General features: G+C 31.8%; 3 protein-coding genes across 4 annotated transcripts in view; 2 read left to right on the top strand and 1 right to left on the bottom strand.

The window, feature by feature from the left end:
* unc80 (unc80, NALCN channel complex subunit) overlaps window positions 1-14,969 on the top strand; it is a 109,235-nt gene extending 94,266 nt beyond the window's left edge. The window contains 7 exon segments of the mRNA XM_076413785.1: window positions 3,107-3,262; window positions 7,175-7,320; window positions 7,378-7,647; window positions 9,797-9,933; window positions 12,219-12,359; window positions 12,530-14,227; window positions 14,808-14,969. Of these exon segments, the coding sequence (XP_076269900.1) occupies window positions 3,107-3,262; window positions 7,175-7,320; window positions 7,378-7,647; window positions 9,797-9,933; window positions 12,219-12,359; window positions 12,530-12,659 (980 nt within the window). The 3' untranslated portion in view covers window positions 12,660-14,227; window positions 14,808-14,969.
* On the bottom strand, window positions 14,319-16,657 carry LOC143194470 (ribosome biogenesis regulatory protein homolog). Its single transcript, XM_076401312.1, has 6 exons — window positions 16,427-16,657; window positions 16,136-16,338; window positions 15,780-16,066; window positions 15,472-15,722; window positions 15,269-15,409; window positions 14,319-14,972 (listed from the first exon to the last, which is right to left on the bottom strand). The coding sequence occupies exons 1-5, from the start codon at window positions 16,573-16,575 to the stop codon at window positions 15,289-15,291; spliced, it is 1,011 nt and encodes a 336-aa protein (XP_076257427.1). The 5' UTR covers window positions 16,576-16,657; the 3' UTR covers window positions 14,319-14,972; window positions 15,269-15,288.
* Window positions 16,658-16,956: 299 nt separating this feature from the next.
* On the top strand, window positions 16,957-22,552 carry LOC143194475 (putative RNA-binding protein Alsin2). Of its 2 annotated transcripts, XM_076401334.1 has the most exons (7): window positions 16,974-17,133; window positions 17,185-17,279; window positions 17,545-17,595; window positions 19,257-19,355; window positions 19,409-19,840; window positions 19,895-20,097; window positions 21,977-22,552. In XM_076401334.1, exons 4-7 carry the CDS (start codon window positions 19,260-19,262, stop codon window positions 22,071-22,073), a joined length of 828 nt encoding a protein of 275 aa, XP_076257449.1. In that variant the 5' UTR covers window positions 16,974-17,133; window positions 17,185-17,279; window positions 17,545-17,595; window positions 19,257-19,259; the 3' UTR covers window positions 22,074-22,552. The 2 variants fall into 2 exon arrangements, with proteins under 2 accessions (XP_076257441.1, XP_076257449.1); XM_076401326.1 differs by lacking the exon at window positions 17,545-17,595 and having other exon boundaries at window positions 16,957-17,133.
* Window positions 22,553-22,835: the final 283 nt, after the last annotated feature.

Consider the following 22,835-nt stretch of genomic DNA (forward strand, 5'->3'; position numbering starts at 1 on the left):
GCGGAACACCCAAATATATTGGGTATAGGTCAGTGTATTCGTCACCCTGTTTGACAATAAAATGTCTTTCTGTGTGGTACGATTTCAGCAGTTGAAGGTGCGTATGGGGCAAAAGCTTTTTCAATTTAACGCGCAGTCCAGTGTGCCACACCTTGTCGAGGCCTGAGAAATATCGAAAAATGCAACGGAGCAATATTTTTATCGTTCAAGTTTTTGTTAATTTGGTTGACTAATCTATGTATTTGTTCTGTTGTTCCGTGTTTATTACGGAAGCCAAATTGATGATCTAGAATAATATTTCTCTCCTCTACAATTATTTTGAGTCTCTTAATACGTAACGATAATAGGACGATAAGAGGAGAGGTCTTCTGATGTTTTCCCAGGTTTAAGAATCATAATGATTTGAGCCACTTTCCAAAAGCTAGGAAAACAATTTAGTCTTAGCATGGCATTTAATATGGATGTTATTAATTTAATGCACTTTCCTGAGAGCTCTTTCAAGATTCTTCCAGTAATTAGGTCAAAACCAGAAGCTTATTATCATTGATTTCTTTAAGTATTGTTTGTTTTACTTCCTTAACAGTAATTTTCTCATGGCAGGTCCACATTTTTTTATAAAATCTTTAAATGAAGATCTTAATATATTAAGATAAAATATATCTTTTTAATCATAATATCACCCTAGTTGCTCAGTCAGCCTGTCTTTGGAGATACTTTTTTTCAATTAATTACATCTTACATTAGATATGTTTAGTACAATCTTAATTTACAAATTAATTTATTTCTACTCATTTGTTGAACTTTAATCTCTTTGATTTTGGGTCTAGTTGAGAGTATCTTCCGATTAACCGGTAATCTGCTCTACATGCTATTTTCATTTTAATCTACCATCGAGATGTATGCCCAGGTATTTCAGTATCTAGTCAATTTGTAGAACTTGTTGACTGCTACTTGTACTTTTTCTACTACCTTAGACAGAGATATATATGTTTCCATGATAACTGTGTCGTCGGCAAATGTTTCAAGTACTGTTTCTTTTGTTGTTGGGATATCAACAGTATAAAGCAAATACAGGAGTGGTCCCAAGAGACTGCCTTGTGAAACTCCAGCCGAAATAGGTTTGTGTTGAGAATACCCCTTCAAGCGAAATTCGAATTCATGCGAATTTTCTTTCTTCGTCTCTTTAGATTTTTTCTATGTGTTCTCAGAAATAGTTCCAGTTCCCTGTCCCGCTAATTTAGTCCATTTGCGTTCCATGTTAAGAAATAATTACTCAATTTAGTTTTTCTTTATCTTGTTTTGAAATTTTTCTGCCCTGTTTGCTAAATGATTGAAATTGTGTCACAGTTCAGTCTGAAATTCCATAAACAATTTCATCATGTCGACGATGTTTGGCTCGTTGATTATAGTTTTGCTTTTTTACATTAATTTGTTTATCACATATCTTTTTTGCTGTTGGAACTGCTGTCTTTCTAAGTTTTTTGTTTTCATTTTCAATCGCAGATAGCTCTGCAGAGTTTGAGCTTTGCGAGTTGTTTTAATCGTTGTACAGCTGTCATTTTATTTGGCTGAAATTCTTTCATTTTCTTCTGGTACACTACACACCCTTTATAATTCACAGGGTGTCATTTTTCCTTTCTGCATTTATCTGTGTGATGTTTACCAACTTCCCTATTGCAGAAATTTTTAGTATGCCCAATCTGTTGAAAGTGTTTGCTATTATTTTTGCTTCAGTGATTCTACTTTTATTTTACAGTTTATTAGATATTTTTTTATCACAAATGGTTTTGTAGTCATTTTGTATTGTGTATTAAATCAACCTAGAACATCGGGAAGGCCTTAATAAGTTTTTCACCATATGAGTTTATCGTTTTTTTTTTTTTTTAGATTTGATGTCCGTGAACCTCTAGTTCGATTTTAATATCATCCTGACGTGTTGTTGACGGTAGTCCGCTAACAACTACTCTGTATCACTTATACTTTTTAATTGATATGTGTGGAATTCAAGTTTAATTAATAATGGACTACCAGTCGTCTCTTTATTTTATTTCATTTGAATGAGGTACTGAGGTACATACTTCTATAATCTATTTCGTTTGTACAAGTAACGTTAATGTCATTATTTGATAGAGCTTTGAACTGTATTCGGTTATACAATTATTGCTTAATTTAATCGGTGAAGGCTGTAAAATTTTATCTAGTACAATATTTTCTCGAAATTTTCTTACTAGGGGAAAGGTGTCATCTCGGACTTCTTCTTTTTATCCTTCTTATCCTTCACTTCTGCCCATTCGAGTTGTTGGCCTACCTCCCATTCTAGTTCGTCCTCGTCAGTGAAATACTCTTCTATATAATTTTTGAGCTTTCTTGGTGTCTCCTCGATGCTTTTTAATGGATTTTTCATATGCAATCGCACAGATGCAAGCTCATTACTTAATTCCAACAATTATTGGTTTAACTGCTGATTAGTTGCTTTTAACATATTGTTTTCATTCATCAGTGCAAATGTATCCATTGTTTTTGATATTTGTAATGTATTTTTACAAGAGTTCTTGTTTTCACTGTCAGATTATTATAAGGGCGAGACTTGGAACGCTCTTTGTCTTGACCGTACCGCCGTAACTGGTACTTGGAAACTCTTTGAGGCCGTTAACTAAAAATTAATCATAATAAAATAAAGATGTATTTTTTGTAATATTTGTAAAGAGTTGTTTTCGAGAAGAATAGTTGACATACTTGAAAAACACGACTTGACTCTATTAAGGTTGAGACCGAACTACATAAGATATTTAACTTTTCTTCAACTTTGAACAACTGTAAAGATACGAAATCATTATTGAACAACATGTTTTATTATTTAAAAGAAAACATAATTCAATTATAAAAATATTCTCTAACGGTTAAATTTAAAATAAATAAACGTGGATTACTTTTTCGCGCACCTAATATTAAACAACTGAAGCAAAATCTCCGACGCGACAGAATCTTTGCCGCTCGAAGATTCATCGTTAGCGACCCACCGAAAATTTTGCTTCACTTGTTTCCATGGCACACCCATAATACGAAAGCCAAGCAGTGGGGTGCATCCTGCATGTAGTTGTTTCAGATCGTTCATCTCAGCGATCGTCTGGCAGCGACGAGCATCACCCAACCAACCACCACCCAAACAACCTACCACCCAACCACCATCCACCCTCTTCTACTCATAAGACTGCTCACAAACTGCGCTTTGTTTCTTCCGTAGAATTTAGGCATTCTTCAGGTAATCTTTTCCGTATCAATCGTTACTATCTGTACATATACATTAATCACTATGCTGAAAACTAGTTGTTATTATTCTATGTACATATTAATTGATATTCACTCTAGTTTATATTTACCACATAGCTTGAATTTAACAATATTGAAAGCGTTGGGAACTAGCGAATTACATTATTCTTAGGACAATCTTAATTTACAATTAATTTAATACTACTTTTCCTATGTACTTGGATTAATTCACAAGCAAAACAAGAGAAAGAAGTGCGAAATAAAAATATCAATCTATATATCTCAAATTAAAATTAAACAATGGGGATGTCGAAAAAATATCGATATATCGATATATTATTATACAACATTATAAAAAAACCTTTTAATTATTTTCAATGAACCTTTAAAATTGCTACTTAATATTAAAAGTTTAGTGCATTTTCTTACTTAATTTTAAAGGTTTGTTAAAAACTATAGCTACTTTCTTTATTATTTAAAGAATTTTAATTTTTTCTTAAAAATATCGATATATTTTTGAATTATTTTTCCCCCTACTATTTAAGCTAAAGTTAAGAATAGTATTCATATACTATAGTATAAGTATAAGTACTCATATAAGTTGGTGTGGTTGGTTTATTTCAATCTTCTAATTTACTACGCGTTGTCCAGTAGCTATATTGTTTTCACGTTGGTGTGATTTAGTTACCTTATTTCATGCTTTAAGATGATAACATCGCAAATCCATTTGATTCCTTGTTTATTGAGCAGTTCTTCGTTGATTAACTAGCATAAAGCATTGAAAAATAATCGAAGAAACGTTTTAGCATCGGCATTATAATATTTGGTGTTTTAGTTCCACCCTATATTTGAACATCATAAGTCTAAATATACTTTGTGATTGACTGATAATTCAATCTCTTTGATTATAGATCGAGTTAAGAGTATCTTCTGACTAATCGGTACAATTGTTTAATTTTGAGTCTGATCTACACTGCTTTTTGTCTAACATTTTCCAATTTAACCTACCACCAAAATGGATACTAAGGTTGTTAGTGTATTCTACTTGAGGAATCGGGCATGCGTCGAGTGATATAATTAAGTTTTTGTGATTTCGCCGCAACTCAAAATTAACATGGACAGATTTGGAGCTATTAAGCTATAATTTCCAGTTTTCCTCATCCTTTTGATCTTGTTAACCATTACTTGTACATTTTCTACTCCCTTAAGCAGAGATATATATCTTGTCATGATAACTGTTTCGTCGGAAAATTGGCATATTAGCAAAATAGAGTAGACACAGAAGTGGTCCCAAAACCATACCAGTCTTCATTCGAGACTCTAAATTTTCTTTCGAAAAAATATGATTCCAGCAGTCGACCGGTAACAACAACTCCATTTTGCAGATTAATCCCAAATGCCATACCCGGGCAAAAGCTTGTGAGACGTCCAGGAATATTACAGGGCAGTATTTCTTTTCTTCGCATTCCTTTTCAACAACCGTTATTACTCTGTGCACTTGGTCGATTGTCGAGTGGCTATTTCAAAATCCAAACTGGAAATCTAGTATTTCTATAAATGGTTTAATACGTTTTAACAGTAGTTTCTCAAATAATTTTGATATCACAGGTAACAGCGAAATAGGCCTGTAAGGTCCGACTTGTTCTATCGCTTTCTCAGGTTTTTAATACATAATTATTTAAACAACCTTAAAACATTCCGGAACATGCTTCAGTCTGAAACAAGGATTGAATATGTACGTCAACAGTGGCAGCTGTTTGACTAACCCAGATGAAATATCATCAATTCCAGAAGCCTATTTAGAATTGAGGTTGTTATCAATTTTCATGGCAATTTCCATTGATAAACAGAAGTTATATCCATTGTAGATTATATATCATTTGGTTATATTAAATATTTCTATAAATTGTTGTTTTGTCTACCGCTCTGTGCTTTTCATCTTTCTTAGCGAAAAGCTTGAACAAACATCAAAAGTTTTAATTCTTTCAACCAAAAAGAGAGCCTAATAATTGCCAAGGTAAGATAAAAATGATAAAAATATTTTACTATTTATCCAATTATTTACGTTAATAATTAAAGTTGAAAAATAGAGTCAAAAAAACCTGCTCTAATAATGTATATTGTTATTTACAATCATATTACAAATAAAACATAAAACCATATATTTATATTAACTATATAAACACAAATTCAGGAAATTATTTTCAAGGTCGCAGCTAGAACAGTGAAGTAGCGAATATTTCATTTGAATGAACTAATCACCACTGAAATTAGTAACGAATGAAACATCGAATCTCGCTAAACAGTCGAAAATCGTTTTTATTCGATAGTTCCCAGCTCTACTTTTTTCTTATGTAAACAAAAAAAATCGTTCATTCTTATTCTTTTGTCATTAACTTGATATATTACTCAATTTAAGTCTATAACTATAGCCTTCTATGTAACATTTTATTTATATTTAATATCTACGTCAAGATTAGTAAATGTCAATAATGTTCTTTTCCTACTGGCGCATTCGCCTTTTCAATTATTGCCATAAAAAAATTTGAAACAACGTTGACTGTATGACTACCATTACGATTCTTTTTATTACGTACTGTTTTTAATTATAAAATATTCTCCAATGTGGTGTTATACTAACTGTAATTACTTTACAAGTACGTCACCGTTAGGTTTGCATCGGTATAAATGTTTTAACAGTATTCTTGAAAAACCATCCAAAGATCCTTAAGTGTCTCATAAAACCATCATCAGCAAATGTAACCAAATCGTTATGTGCATATGAGTATATTTATGTGATCACATTCACCTTTTTGTCTACGTTGTTGAAATAATATATTGTTAATAATATATTGCCTTTATATATGTCATTAAGTAAATGTTCTTAAATGTTGTATTGTGTTGTTAAACATAACTCAATCACTATATAGGTTGATAGAATACAAGCTTCTTCAATAATACCAGTAAACTATAATATATATAAACTTTAATATTCCAAATCCATAAAATAACACCAATAATAAAGTTGAAAATTACTTCTTATATTGAATTAAATCAAAAAGAGCATATTGCAGAATTGATTTGCAGGTATTTATTCAGGACAAATTAAACTATTATATAAAAACCAATAAAAAAACATTTACAAAAAATAAACAGGTATTCCTTGGGCATATTTTTTCGACAATAGTTCATATATAGTATATTAGTTTGTTTAATAAGTTTTGTCGTTCGGAAAGAGAAACATCAAGATGGATGTCGAGGTATTTAAATGATTCTGCTTGAGGAATCGGGCATGAGGAAACGCAAAACTAACTTATTTTAGAGTAAGTCTTTGTGGATATGTCATAGGGCATGATGTTGGATTTCGTTGTGCAAGCATTAGAGGTAGGAATAAGAGAAGGTAAAATAAGAAAAATATCAACAACAGGAATGCTTGGAGGAAACCGTCTCAAATAAAACAAATATTGAACAGCCTGATTTACTCAAAAGGATCTAGTATCCTTATGGACAATAATTATTGTTTAAACACCGTTTTCACAAACCTAAATCTTCAGCCAAAATATTGCTTATGCAGCCTAATGAAGCAAAGGATAAAATTAATAACAAGCGCCATCTCTTATTGAACACAAAACTTATTGAACAACGTATTACGTCACAAAAACTCAAAAAAAAACTTTTAATTATTTATTCACATAACTTTATTTGTTAACAAAGTTCTAGAAACATTTTTTTCTCAAAAACCATTGTTTTTTCTCAAAATGTTTGCTACACTCTACTAAATTGTACAATATAAATATAATATAATAAATCTCAATAAAATATTACACCTTAACTTTATTTAAAACATATTTGATTAAAATCATCAATACATTAACATTGGGCAGCTACAAACCATGCATTTTAGGTGAAACCTCAATGACTCCTCTAAGCCCATGCAGTCCCGTGGAAGGAGAGGAGGTGCATCAAAAATCGAAGCTTCAGAGGATGATGCCACAGAGCCGCAAGACATTTAGGCTGCGTAGCAAAAGCCGTAGCCGAAAATCTACTGAGGTAAGTTCGATGTCCTGTTGAAACATAATGGTAACTATAACGATATTTCAATTACAGTTATCCCACATAAAATTAGATTCGGAACCCGATTCCCCTTCCGGATCTCATACATTATCGCCACCGGCTACTCAGACTCCTACCCAGTTGTTTCCCACCAGTCTACAAATAGATTCGAACACACCCTATACGCCTTTGCCTAACGAGTCCCCTACTCTACCCGTTTCACCCCAAAGCCAGACTCAGACAGCGCCGCAGACTCAACTAGGTCACCAGCATCTTCACGCTCAGTTTTCTAATCAGTCCAATAGCAGCCACGATGCGCAGAAGGTGTGTATAAAAAATGTATATCCAAAGTAGCAGTGAACTCACGTCATCGTCATCAATTTGGGACGTTAAAACTTCCCAATGTTGCCCCACATCACCTTAACATTTTAAGCATTTTAGTTTTATTTTAGCTTTTTAGAATAACTTAAACTACAGTTAATTAAATAGCCACAATAGTTGGTAGGTTAGAGTTATTTTATTACTAGCGACCCGCCCCGGCTTCGCACGGGTGCAATGCTGATACTAAATTAAATACACTACAGAAAAAATATGAACGTTGTATATAAAAACATAGCGGCCCGCTCCGACTTTGCACGGGCATAAAATATATATGCCTATGTCACTCAATGAAAACATGATTAAAATCGATCCAGTATTTTTGGTTCATTCATTACTGCCCTTGGCCTGCACGCATTAAATTTGGAGTAAAACAATTCCTCTTCCCCTATACTTACTATGAAGATTTCCTGCTATCTTTGGAATATCTAAATTCATACAATTTTTATTACATTACACATTTTTAAACGCAAATTTTAAATTTGTAATATCTCCGAAAATATTTGTTTAATTTACATGCTGTAAGGAACCCTATTGATCTATATTAATTGCACACTGTATTTAAGGTACTTAATTCGATAAGGATTAATGCCGTATTGCTTAAAATAGCTTGGTAAATAAGCCATTTTCTCACGTAAAAAAGTAAACAATAAAAATGGTTAATGTGGGTTATCCCTAAAAGATAAACATATACCATCGCGGACTTTTTTGTAGACCTTTTTATGGTGTACAATACTGTAGTACATTAATTTGATCTAACTCGTAGGGTTAGGCAGCGTTTTTGCTAATTGCTAAATAAGCCTAAAAAATAGATTAATTTACGACATCACGTTAGAAACCTCTAAAATTAGCAATGTTGCCTTAGTATATTATGCATGTATTATACATATAAACCTTCCTCTTGAATCACTCTATCTATTGAAAAAAACCGCATCAAAATCCGTTGCGTAGTTTTAAAGATTTAAGCGCACATAGGGATATAGAGACAGAAAAGGCGACTTTGTTTTATACTATGTAGTGATATCTGCATTGAACACTTTTCTAAACCACGTATGGTGTCCCCTGGGGGCTTAATCCACCTAATTAATATGGATACATCTGAGTAATATATTTTATTTCCATTAGAGAACATACTTACCTTTTTATGTTCAGTTATTGTTTTCTTCGTTGCGATTTTCTTGTCAAATCATTCTGATAGCACAGTATTTCTTCCCTAATTTGTTCTGTTACTACCTATGTACATTTTTCTTGACAAAGTTAGATTTAATCACTTCATTCTTCCTAATGTATTTGCCATATCTGCAAAATAATTAGTATTTATTATCTCCTTATGCATTTTAACCAAATAATTATACATATTCTGAACAATTACACACATATCTATGCACACAAATGTTTCACACTCTAGAATATTATTTTCACACTTATCCTATATTAATTATATACTCACCCTTAGTTATTTCCACTCTCATCACCCTGTCTTGGAATTGTTAACATATATAAAGTAAAATCCCACATCTAGAAAGTTTCATTCACTCACCGTCACATACTGAGCCGCTATCCAAGTAAGTAACCAAGCTGTTAATTTCCAGTTACACACTAGTTCATTTTTTGCCATTCCGTAATTTGTCAATGTCTTCTTCTGTGTGTATGTTGGAGTTCGTCCAAACCAAATGGTGTTATTGTAAACAATCTTTTCCACATATTGAAACAGTTTATTTATTAACAGCAAAACTTATTTATTTTTCTCAACCTGCATATTTATTGTAGTTATTCTTTGCCACATCCCATAACAATTCGGTTTGATTGAATATGCAGTGAAAGGGAGGAAGAGAAATATTTATTTATATTTACTAACAATTTGAAGTACTCTTTAACATGATATTTTTCAAAGCTTAAGTTATGCTTTGCAAGCCATTCCTTAATTATAGCCTTTACTGGCCACTTGTTGAGACCTTTTTGTTTCTAACATAAAGAAAAATATATCTGCAAAAACAAACTGCATCTTGATGACATGAGTTCACTGCTAATTTCGATAGACTAAATGTTTTTGAAATAGCGAATAACAATTAATGTTGTTTCGATATCCTCAAAGATGGGGTTTCAAAATCCAACTGGTCTCTCGGCAATAGACTCGCATAGGCTACGAATCGCAACTAGAGGAAAAAGCGCCGAAGGTTCTTGGGATGAAGATAGTGCGATATCTCAGACTTCCAGTACTTCAGGTTACAGGTACGTTTGATAGTAAATATACAAGATTACACGGTTTTGGACCTAAACAACCAAAAGGTGTTGTTTATAAGGAAAATCGAGGGGCTAAATCTAAATCCTTTTTTTTTATATGTTTTAAAGTCTGCATTTTACCCACAAGAGTTCATCTGGACTGGAGCTACTATTTAACGTGAGCTCCGAACGACGGTCATCGGTATTAAGTCTACCGACTGGCCACTGACCAACTTCCATCATCATGACCAGAGACCATCCCAGAAGACCTAACCTTTCTTACCTAACCTGGTTAATGGCTTGACTGGGATGGTTATTCCTTGTCGGATTTTCACTGTTGCCTATAAAGACATCTTCAATCACCAACATAAAATACAACGTGGAGTAAAAGTTCCGCTACTATTTTGATTGCATATAACTTTGCTCATAGAAAAGATAAGTAAGTTTATTTGGTCTTTACATTTTTTTTTTAACGTTAACATCTGAAGCTAAATTTCTTTAAAATTGTCTTTAAAATGTTGAATAGCTTGGAGCTTACTCACATAAACTTTTGATTTAAAAAAACCCATAAGAAAAAGTCTGATACTGTTAAATCCGGAGATCTGGCTGGTCATGCTAAATCGCCAATTCACGAAATTAGTCCTCGTAGAAAAACGTCATTCAATAATTGAATTGTTGAACGAGCTGTATGTGCTGTGGCCCCATCTTGTTGAAACTACATGTCCTCTAATCTTTGCTCTTCATTTCAGGTAAAAGAAAATTTCGAATCATGTCTTGGTACCGTTCAGCAGTAACACTAACTGCAACACCTTGGTCATTTTCAAAAAAATAGGGACCAATGATGTTTCCAGCATGAATACCACACCATACAGTTGTTATCGATTAATTTAGGATTCTGCGTTCCCCAAAAACGACTGTTCTGTTTATTTAGACGAAAAATATTCAATTTCACTAGACAGGCTTAGGATTGCATTACTGTACACAACTCGTTGATCAAGATCTCTCGGTAGCAATTTTTGGACTAAATGAATTTTGTACGGGAACATTTTCAAAATTCGCCTTAAACTGCATGCAGAAATGTGTACCTCGGAACCACGTCTCCGAATTGATGTTTCTGGAGAGTCTACAACACTATCGCGCACCAGAGCCACATTTTCATTTCAATGTCCGCTGAATGGCAATAATGAAACGATTATTTTCAATAAATATTGTCATTGTTTCTGCTCGTGCTTGTGGCGTATATTTATATATAATAACACAACACAATGAATAAAGCGAAACTGAGCTAAAGGTCACATAATCAAAATGGCGCACAATCAAAATGGTAGTGGGACTTTTGCCCCTCCTGTTACATCCATTCTCCATCAGTATTCGAGCCAGCAACAGTTCGGACAGTAAGACCGTCCTGTCGTCAACCAAGCCGGCGAATCCACATTCTGTTCCAAATAAATGTCCGTTTTTTAAATTAAAAAAAAGATATACATCAGTAATGAATATAGGTTGAGCTGTCTTTTGTACTGCTTGGAATTCATGCATTCATTCATGCCAAAATCCTTGATATGGCTCTTCAATTTTCGCCATATCATTAGATAGACTCAAAGTCAAGCAGCTTTACTGGTTTGTCCGAAAATACTCTCAACTTGATCTAAAATCAAAGAGATTGGTTTATCATTATATATCATTTTTATAATTTGGACATATGGAGTGCAAATATAGGGTTGCCCTAAAGCATCAAAACAACTAATAATCCAACGTAGCCAAAACGATTAATTACCAATGCTTATCGCTACGAAACCAATAAAAGGACTTACGAAGTGTTCCGAGATTCGGACTTAAAGGATAAAATAAGGTTGTTAAATCAGAACAATGTGGAAGCAATACGGTTACTGGACAACATCAGAGAACATCATCATGAAAAATCAGAAAACTGAAACGAACGAAACCACACGAATTAATTTCAGCTTAAGTAGTTTCATTTTCATTTGGGAAATACATACTAATAATGCAAGTAAAAAAGAATAGTAGTAATAAATTAATTTGTAAATTAAGATTGAACTAAGCATATCTAATGTAAAATGTAATTAATTTTAAAAAATAAATAAAATCTAGATCCACCAGACATCGCGCCTTCTAAGAATAGCTTGGCAGGCACCCTAAATGTTGCCAAAAAGATGGAAAATATTTTGATTAATATATATTCTACCAATGTTGCACGATAAATACCTTTTTAAAGTGAAATAACGATCAGGATACATGCAAAAACCTAATACGTTACAAAACGATACTCTTTTTAGGGAATCATATCCAGTTGTCCACTTGAAAGACACCCTGGAGACTAGTCCAAAAACCTTTCCACCACTAGCATCGCCAGATCTGCATTCACTGCCATCAACTAGCAGTGCAGCTACAAATAATTTTCTTCACTTGGATAACAGGTAATTATATATAGAACATTGAATATAGAAAAACAGTTTATTTCGACAATAAACTATAAGATGATCACAATAACATCCAATTAGAGATTTTGTTGTGACATGTTCTTATATGAAATAAATGAAATACCCCTTAATAATTTCGAATTAATGAAGTCATCTTGGTCGCACAGTTCACCAGATTGCTCTTTGAATGAAAACGGCGAAAAGACAGCTCTCCTGGGGAAGAAACAGTCGTCATCGAAAGACTCCCTTGTCATGGTTTTCGACCAGGAGGCACAGGATGAAACGACGCTGATATAGCTAGAAAAGGAATAACATGAACATGCGGCAATATGTTAAATGTTTATTAGATCCTAGAAGCTATCAATGTTACTCGTTAAAATGTTAGGACTAATGGAAAGTTTATACAGAAAGAGTTCACGTATAAAATACTTAAAACAATACTATGAAACTAATAATTTTAATTAAACGTATTTTAATACCAGCAAGCTTCATCAAAGCCTCACAATTGTTATACGTATTTTAACGTGATTCATATAAGACTGAAAGATTACTAGAAAGGAAAAGTTTTTTAGATATTTAGACGTTTTAATAATTGATTAATATTAAAACACAAAAATAACAAATCCATTAAGGTGAATATCCATGTAGCTAAGATGTATTACTTGTAATCAATAAAACAAATAATGAGATCATTCATAATAATCCCAAAACACGATATAACGATTTGAACATAAAATACTAAAACACTAAAACTAATACTGTTGGGCATAATCGAATGAATGATCATTTATCACAGTTGTATCAAATTATTTACAATAGTATTAACAAAATTTACACTCGATAAATAATCGAATTGTCAATTACGAAATGTAGTATGAATTAACTAGATTATATGTATCTAACCCAACACGTGTTATCATAAATATTGGATTGTAATATTTGTTATTATAAATTTGAATAACGTTTGTTTTGCGACATAACTTTTAAAACATAATTTAAAAAACAGAAATAATATAAACCATTATATATAAAAATTATATAATACTGATTTAATTTATTATATATTTCTATGGAATATATTTATATTAAACAACTACAAATCGGCATTTAAAAGTTATAAAAACACTACTTGACGCTTGACTTAATGTCATTTAAACCGAATCAATAGTATCTGTCACTGGTTATTGTAAAAGTAATAATAAATAAACGTTATCTATATATAAAACTATTTTTGTCATCCTATTTTTTACAAAATATATTCACACTATTCTATCATTTACTTGCAATACTTTTAAATTCCCTTCAAAAGATTTCTTAAATATTGTTTAAACGATTTGTACGATTCAACAATCGGTAAAAAAGAGCGCGTTGTGGAACGGAAAGTGCGAAAAAGATTACTTTTCAATTACATTTATAGAAAAATAAACATTGTTATATTGTTTTTTAACCTGATGTCAATCGTTTTAAAACTACCAAATTAATAAAAACGAAAATTAATACATATGATTAATACATTGAGACAAAATCGCTTTAGCTTTGGTCCTTTTGTTATTTATTCAAAAACTGACACTTTACCGGAAACAATTGTTACAGATATTTAGTTACTTCAATATGATTAACTAAATACTAAAATAAAGTAAATAAGTAGCACGTGTTGTAACTTTCAAAGTGCATTAATCGACTAAAACGACATAACGGCACCAGGTAATATAAACACAACTGTCACATAGACGTGACATCCACATTTTAACAAAATTTATGTGTAATGGCTGAAGCAAAAGCACCAGTGGATATTTATGATGAAGAATTTTATAACAATCTGAAATTGGCTAAAATTCTCATCGATCAATTGGGCAGGAATGGTGGTAAGAGTACACTGAATAGTTAACGTATCCCGATGAATTTCGCTATAAGAACCGTAGTAGATGACAAATTAATCACCTAAATAAAACACAATTTAGATTAAAAATATCTATTTTACCGTTTCTAACATAATGTACAAAAACAACAATCATATTATTCCTGCAATATCTCTATGTATATTCAGGGCTCTGATACAAATAAAAACTGCTTTATTTAAGGAGCCCATATAATACGTTACACAACTAATATATCTGAAGCAATTAAGTGTGGTTTTGATGTGCTGTACAATTTTATCGTTGATTGTGCTTTTCTATGAACTACCAAATCCTCAGGATCTGAGGAGGCTTCATATGTGCAGTATATATGTTTACAAACCATATCACTATATCACTATGTATATAATGCATTTCTAAATACAATAAATTGTATTACAAGAATAAATTCTGATAGACATAAAGTAATAAGTTTATGTTAATTTATTCTTGCAATAAATTCATATTTATCACCTTAATATATAAGCATAATAATTCAATTCGTAATATTACAAAGGGAAAAAACATGATTTAACAGATAGATTTTTAGATAAACAAATTTGCCGAAAATGGATTGGTAAATTAATAAGCATGGAAACAATTGACCCTGTTGTAAAGAAAAACCGAAATTCTTTTTTCAAATATATGCTACAAATTTTAAGGAAGGCTGTTAAGGATTCTGCATACAAAATGGGTTTTGAAAATGTCGAATTTTCTGCAAAGAAAAATAAACATGATAATTAATAACATACTTTATAGGCCAATCAGCAATTAGCAGATGATCATTATATGTGCAAGTGGTCAAAAGATAAAAGAACATATATAGCTACTAAACCTTTACCAGGCCAAGGTGCCTTAGTATATATGGCAGTAGCTAGAGATCCATCACTTGGATGGGACCATCCATCAATCTAACAATATTGTATTATATTTATTTCAATTATATTTGTAAATAAAGGAAATTTTGTTTCAACAAAGTAAATTGTATGATTAACATCAAACTATACATACCCCTTCAAAAAAACCTAAAACTAACGCCTCTTTCTTCCACCACTTTTTTTCCCACCCTTTTTTTGACCTTTTCCACTTTTTGGTTTCTTTGCCATCTTACTTTTATTTGTTGTTTCTGAGGACTTTACTTTTTGATTCGAACTATAAAATATTAAAATTATATTACTAAAAATATAAAATATAACACTTAAATAAGTCACTACCTTGTACTCTGACTTCTTTGTGTTAAAACTCTATCAATGTCCAGTTTTGGGCGTTTATTAAGTATATCGTTAACAATCGTCAAGGCTTCTTTCTTTTCGTCTTCTCCTGAGGCTGGTGGTAATTTCCTTTTCCTAGATGCCCCTGGTGTAATGGCACTAATACCTTTAGCATCCTTTTCTTTAGGTAATTTATCTTGAAATTTGCCTAAACTAGCGGTTGAAGCCTTTGCAACAGTAACTGCTGCTTTTAACTATAAAATTCAATTAAAAATTGAAATAAACATATAAAAACAGTTATTAGTACATACATCTTTTGCCGATGACACATCAGGATTTGTTAGACCAACTCTAGGAACCTTGATTTTCCTTGCTTTAGCTATATTTCTTAATCTTTGCAGTTCATTTTTCGCAACATTCTCAGATTTGGCCGCAGTATTTTTTTTAAATTGGTCTTCATATGGATCTGAATTTTGTGGCACCTCAAGAACCCAATTTTTAGTTTTCTCTGCTTTGACTTTCTTAAAACCATACATTGGGATCCACTTTTGTAATTGGGCATCCCAAGATAATTTTGCTTTCTTTTTCTTTTGAATACCTACATACATAAATTATAGCAATCACCACAGAAATGAATATATCTGGCAAAATATAGAAGTTTAATTACCCTTTTCTTTCGCAAACTTCTCCCATTTAGTTAGTGCTCTTGGTTTAGGTACTCTTTTCATCCGAGGTAAAACAATCCTTGGTGGTGGAAGTTCTGCCATTATAACCTCATCAATTTTTTTGATTGGGCAAGACCATATATGATTTATTAAAATTTGGGTATTATCTCGGGCCAATTTCAAAAAGTAATCTTCTTTGTTAGATCTGAAAATATTGTTAAAGTAAAGAAACATTTATGATTGAACTGGCATGAACTTGTCCGTAAACAATAGATAATGTGGGTAACCCTTACTTTAACAATTTTCCATCGAACTGATTATTATCCACAGCTAATAAATTTCCCACATCAACGTCCAACTCTAAATGCTTTTCAACGGAAATTGGCTGAAAATTTTCAGCCCCTTCCGCCTCTTTTTCCAAAATTTTGGAAAACACAACCATCTTGGTTTTGGTATTTATAAAAAACTAACCTAGTAATTTTTATTAAGTCACAACACGTGCAGTCAGCAAACTAATAACAGTAAAATTACTAGAACTATAGTTACTTTTAAGTCTGTTAAGGTTGACCAACGTAATGTTGTAGAACAATAAGACAACATTAAAGTTTTTATAATTTTAAATCTATTTCCTTATTTTAATTGATATTCATTTGTAATCTTAGTTTCGTATTATCAGAGCTATGTAATTGTACATAATAACATATAACAATTTTGAACATGCATTATTTAATATTTTGAAATTCTCTTGACTAGTCATTTTTGAACATCTAGTGACTTTTTTATTTTATATTTGATTGTCAGTACCTAGCCAGTTATAAATTATTGAATCTGTCTTATTACATTCAGTTGTGGGCGCCATTTTGTTCTAATTTTCTTGCCTTGGATTTTGGAGGAAGACATTATTTTAATTTCCTCGGAAGTAACTATAACGAAGTGAAAATGTCGGCCCATGATCAGATGAGGGCTATGCTGGATCAGCTTATGGGCACTGGACGAAATGGTAAGTAATATCGTAGTTGTTTATAATGTAACTATTTATACTTTTTTTAAGGGGAAAATAACAAATTCCACGTAAAGTTTAACGACCCTAGAGTCTGCAAGTCTTTCTTATTGAGCTGCTGCCCCCATGAGATTCTGTCGTCGACAGTAAGTATTATATCAAATTATCTAAAGAACATCTGGAAATTATTCATTGCCTGTCTACAGTCTTTTCTTACATACCCTAGTCTGATGTAATTTCAAAACACCATAAAGATATGTAAACAGTATGATGAATAGGTTTTTTTCTTGGTATAGGGCACAATATTACAAATTATTTTATTCGCTGATTCTTTACCTTTGTTTAATGAGCATACTTGACATTAACCAAATATATTATTCGGTACACTAATACGATGCACTGTATTTTCAGAAACTTCAAATATCTATTAAAAGATGAGGAAAATAGGTGTTAGTTTTGTATGTAAGTACACTGACGTACGTATAAAAATCAATATCTTTAGGTTATTATTGTCAATAGTAAAGAGATGTCAGGATCATTGTTCTTAAACAATATTAAAAATACCATATTAATTGATATAATCGGATTATTTTGCTGACATCAATTACCTTTTATAGGTTTATAATTGATACAGCAAGAATGTCTAATATCCATTATAAACCGTTGATATTGGTATTTTTATCTTTTTAAAAATTATTGTAAATGTTTTTTACATTTTCAATAATTTATTGTCACCAAAGATCGATTACATCATTATTTTGGTAAGTTTTGGGTCAAAATCTTAGAAACAATGTCCTAATTTCAATTAAACATCTATTTGGTAAGTAAACTAAAAAAAAGAAAAACAGTGCCTGCTCAACGTACTACATACAAAAATGTTGCCTTTAAATGTGAGAAATCATGCTGTGAGTATATTTTGTACTGTTTCTATTTTGTATTAGTCAAGATTCATCATTGTAAAGCAGCCAATAGATTTGTGAGTATGAATCTAAGAATAATTTTACTCTAGCAGATTCTTTTATTCAATATTCTCGAAAATATCTTAATCGTGAAGCTTTGAGCAAAAATACTTGAGGTCGAACATGATAGGGTGGGAATTTGAATTCTTGTAAGTTATCATCAGTTAAATTTTATACCTATAAATATATTTGTTACTTTTAAGGAAACATTACAAACACCAGTGTGAATGTAAACACAGTAATGAACGAGTAAATAGAGTTTGAAGTTTATAATTTCGGTTTTTATCACTGTGTTTGTATTTTATAAGCTGTATTATTTTTAATAATCTGACACTCTGTATTAAATTAGTAATATTATTATTAGGGGTGAAATGATATCGATGAGTATTGAAGAAGCGGTAAGTAGTGTATTCTGAGTAATAAAATCGAAATATATCGATTATGCGTGTCGTGTAACTATTATATATATACGTCAATTTTTCTCCTTTGATTATCAATATGTTTCAGTAATATTAAAATAAGCCGATGGTGATTTCGTTATTTAAAACTATTGTTTCGTTTTATCAATTGCAATACATCGATTACGCCCAACACACCCAATATTGATTTGTTATGACAGTTATTTGTTGAAATATTACCGAGGAAATTAAAATATTTTTTAAATAGAAAAACATCAAAATCAAAGTTTACAATCTATGTTGTCAGTATATGCAAATGTTGTAATTCGACTCTAGTTAGAAAATAGTTATCAACGAAAATGTATTTAAAGAACGCTATAAAAATATCTTAAATCTTGTTACCCTGATAATTATTAAATATACGAAAGCAAAGTGTTCTTACAATATCCACATTGGGAATTCTTAAAGAGATAGGTTTTAAACGTTTTCTTTTGCTAGGATAGAATCTTTTTAAGAAAAAAACTTATATAACATTGATAGACTTAGACTGACCATAAACAAACAAAGAACTTACTAAAAGTAACAGATAGTATTTCTTATATCAGTATTTTAAAGTTTTTCATTTGTACCCCTAATTATAATTACCTTGTTATTTTAAAAAGAAACATTAAAAATATACAGCTTAATATGTTCGCAAATGACAATTATGTATTGGTTGTGTTGTTGAATGTTTATATTAGCGTTCTCTAATTTATTTCTCTAACAGCGAATGGACCTGGGAGAATGTCCAAAAATCCATGATTTGGCCCTTAGAGCTGATTTTGAGAAGGCCCAACAAAGCAAGGATTACTTTTACGATTTGGACGTAAGTAGTCTACTTTAAAGTATATTTTTTGGCTTTAACTAGGGTTTTTTCAGGCTATGGAGCATCTACAAGCCTTTATTAGTGATTGCGACCGTCGAACTGAGTCAGCCAAACAACGACTCGCTGAAACTCAGGAAGAGTTATCGGCCGAAGTGGCCGTAAAAGCTAATAATGTTCACGAACTCCAAGAGCAAATAGGTCAGAAATTAGCGAAGGCCGAGCAGTTGGGCGCTGAGGGTTTCGTCGAGGAAAGCATGAAACTGATGGAAGAAGTAGACGAACTTAGGAAAAAGAAATTAGAGGCCGAACAAGAATATAGGAATTCCATGCCGGCTAGTAGCTATCAACAGCAAAAACTTAGGGTTTGCGAGGTCTGTTCTGCGTATCTGGGCATACACGATAACGATCGACGTCTGGCTGATCATTTTGGTGGTAAACTCCATTTAGGATTCATTAAGATTCGGGAGAAGCTCACGGAATTAGAGGTTAGTGCCTTGATTATAATATTTTGTATTCGTATTATGTTTCGTTACCCGTAGAAAACCGCGGAGAAGCGCAAGGAAGAGCGTAAAAGGGCGTTCAAGGATCGCGAGCGCGATGACGATTATTATGGGGGAAGACGTTATCGGGAACATTACGTGGGAGGACGAGAATTAGATAGGCGTTCCAGAAGACACCGATCTAAATCAAGAGAAAGAAGGGACAGGGATAAGGATAGAAATAGGGATAAAGATAGGGATAGGTAAGTACCACCACGACAAGTCAATCAATCTTGGTGAGGCATCTGTGCGTGCGCATTTCATTCAGTTTCGAAATTTTCGAAATGGGTTCTTGACAGAAAAAAGAAAATGTATGCGAGTAATGCTTAATTTCAAGGTAATAATGAATATGATCTTAAAATTTTCTCATAACTATTTTTTTGACTTCGAAATTTAGTAGGCGAATTTAAAGTATGTAAACGTGTTGTTGTATTCACAATCCACCAGTTTTACATGATTTTCCGATGTATAGTGTGCAGTTTTTTATAAATGAATCCATGCCAGCCGATTTCATCTCTTGAGCTTTATCATAAGGCAAATCCTAAACAACAAACTTCATTAAGAAGGAAAATAGGTGTAGGACGACGTATTTAGGGTCACTTTTCTTAGCCGATAAAGAATATGTTTATTTTATTAATATTTGTGATTATTGTAAGTCTTCATACAGGTAGACGTTTTGTGTACATTGAGGAGGTCACAATTATCATCTAAAACACATTTTTAAAAAAATTAATTTTCTTTAAAAGTGCATCTTCTATGTGAACTAACATTTAAAAAAATGATTTTTTTTTCTTGGTTTCTAGTTCGCTGAGAAGTGATAGTTCGCTGAGAAACTATCACTACATAGTATAAGACAAAGTCGCCTTTTCTGTCCCTATATCCCTATGTGCGCTTAAATCTTTAAAACTACGCAACGGATTTTGATGCCGTTTTTTTCAATAGATAGAGTGACTCAAGAGGAAGGTTTATATGTATAATACATGCATAATATACTAAGGCAACATTGCTAATTTTAGAGGTTTCTAACGTGATGTCGTAAATTAACCTATTTTTTTAGGCTTATTTAGCAATTAGCAAAAACGCTGCCTAACCCTACGAGTTAGATCAAATTAATGTACTACATTATTGTACACCATAAAAAGGTCTACAAAAAAGTCCGCGGTGGTATATGTTTATCTTTTAGGGATAACCCACATTAACCATTTTTATTGTTTACTTTTTACGTGAGAAAATGGCTTATTTACGAAGCTATTTTAAGCAATACGGCATTAATCCTTATCGAATTAAGTACCTTAAATACAGTGTGCAATTAATATAGATCAATATGGTTCCTTACAGCATGTAAATTAAACAAATATTTTCGGAGATATTACAAATTTAAAATTTGCGTTTAAAAATGTGTAATGTAATAAAAATTGTATGAATTTCGATATTCCAAAGATAGCAGGAAATCTTCATAGTAAGTATAGGGGAAGAGGAATTGTTTTACTCCAAATTTAATGCGTGCAGGCCAAGGGCAGTAATGAATGAACCAAAAATACTGGATCGATTTTAATCATGTTTTCATTGAGTGACATAGGCATATATATTTTATGCCCGTGCAAAGTCGGAGCGGGCCGCTATGTTTTTATATACAACGTTCATATTTTTTCTGTAGTGCATTTAATTTAGTATCAGCATTGCACCCGTGCGAAGCCGGGGCGGGTCGCTAGTCGCTTATAAATGAAGCTTTGAAAGTTAAATTAGAACTGATTTAGAAATGTAAATATTCTTGTTGAATCACTAACGCTTCTGTACATTTATATCCAAATTCACGCACTCGACCCATTATACCGGAGGACGCTCACTAAAACGCTTATAACTCTTAAATGGTTTGAAATTTTCAGAGTATATTCATGAATAGTTGTACTAGCGATTTGTGAAACAAAAAAATGCATTTTTTGAAGCCTCTACACCTATTTCCCCCCTTAAAGCGCCCAAATATTAAAAAAACTTATATTCGAAATGATAATTTAATGTAATCGAATTCTGTTTTATAATATAGGCCGAATAATATTAATTAATCACCCATCTTTCCCACAGGAAACGTTCCAGGTCTCGCAGTAGAGATAGAAGCCGCCGATCCCATTCGCATCATTCTAGTTCGAGCGACAAGAAAAGGGAGCGCGACAGAGATTAAGCTTAGCTAATAATCCTGCCCGTAGGTGGGAGGATTTTTTTTTTGTTGAACGTTACAGATTTAATTATGTATAGTTTTTGGGTTATTTGTATTTTAAAAGTTTGAAATCTTCGAATCGAGATTGATATTTATTGTATTATTTATTTCATTCGACAAAATTCAGTAATAAAAAAAAAGAAACGTTTCCTATAATTATGATTGACGAGTACAAAAGTTACTAATAATATCTTTGATATTGTACATAAACATTGTTGACTATTGTTCGTCACTAAACATAAAATTTCCCTAAGTTTTTCGCCTGCCTTCGTAAAATAGAGTAAACATTTAATTTAATTAGATAAAAATATATATAAAAATGAAATAAATAAGTTCTAGATACCAGCTATATACATACATATAAATATTTTTAAGTTGGAATATTAGAAAATATAAATATTGTAATGTATTATTTTCTGTTTTAATAAAGGTGTAACGTAAAACTTGTTTTTAATTTCCTCCACAAATGCAAAGACCATATTTAAATACAGTAAGGAAACATTAGCTAATAGAAGTTAATCACAATGATTTGAGTTAAAATTGTAAAATCTGCTACAAGAGTCTAGTTCCTTTCAAATGTCAGAATATCATAACTAGATAGCACTCATTTATCTTAATGTTTATCAACAGATAACAGAAACTATAGAATTATGTGTCCCTAATATAATACAGAGACTTATTTAAAATTAATGTAAAAAACTATTACCATGTTTTGGTTTCTTTTAA

Source organism: Rhynchophorus ferrugineus, unplaced genomic scaffold (genome assembly GCF_030347505.1).
Source record: "Rhynchophorus ferrugineus isolate W39M unplaced genomic scaffold, kcgeb_rfMv2 rfM1, whole genome shotgun sequence".
In the NCBI taxonomy this organism is placed as follows: domain Eukaryota; kingdom Metazoa; phylum Arthropoda; class Insecta; order Coleoptera; family Curculionidae; genus Rhynchophorus; species Rhynchophorus ferrugineus.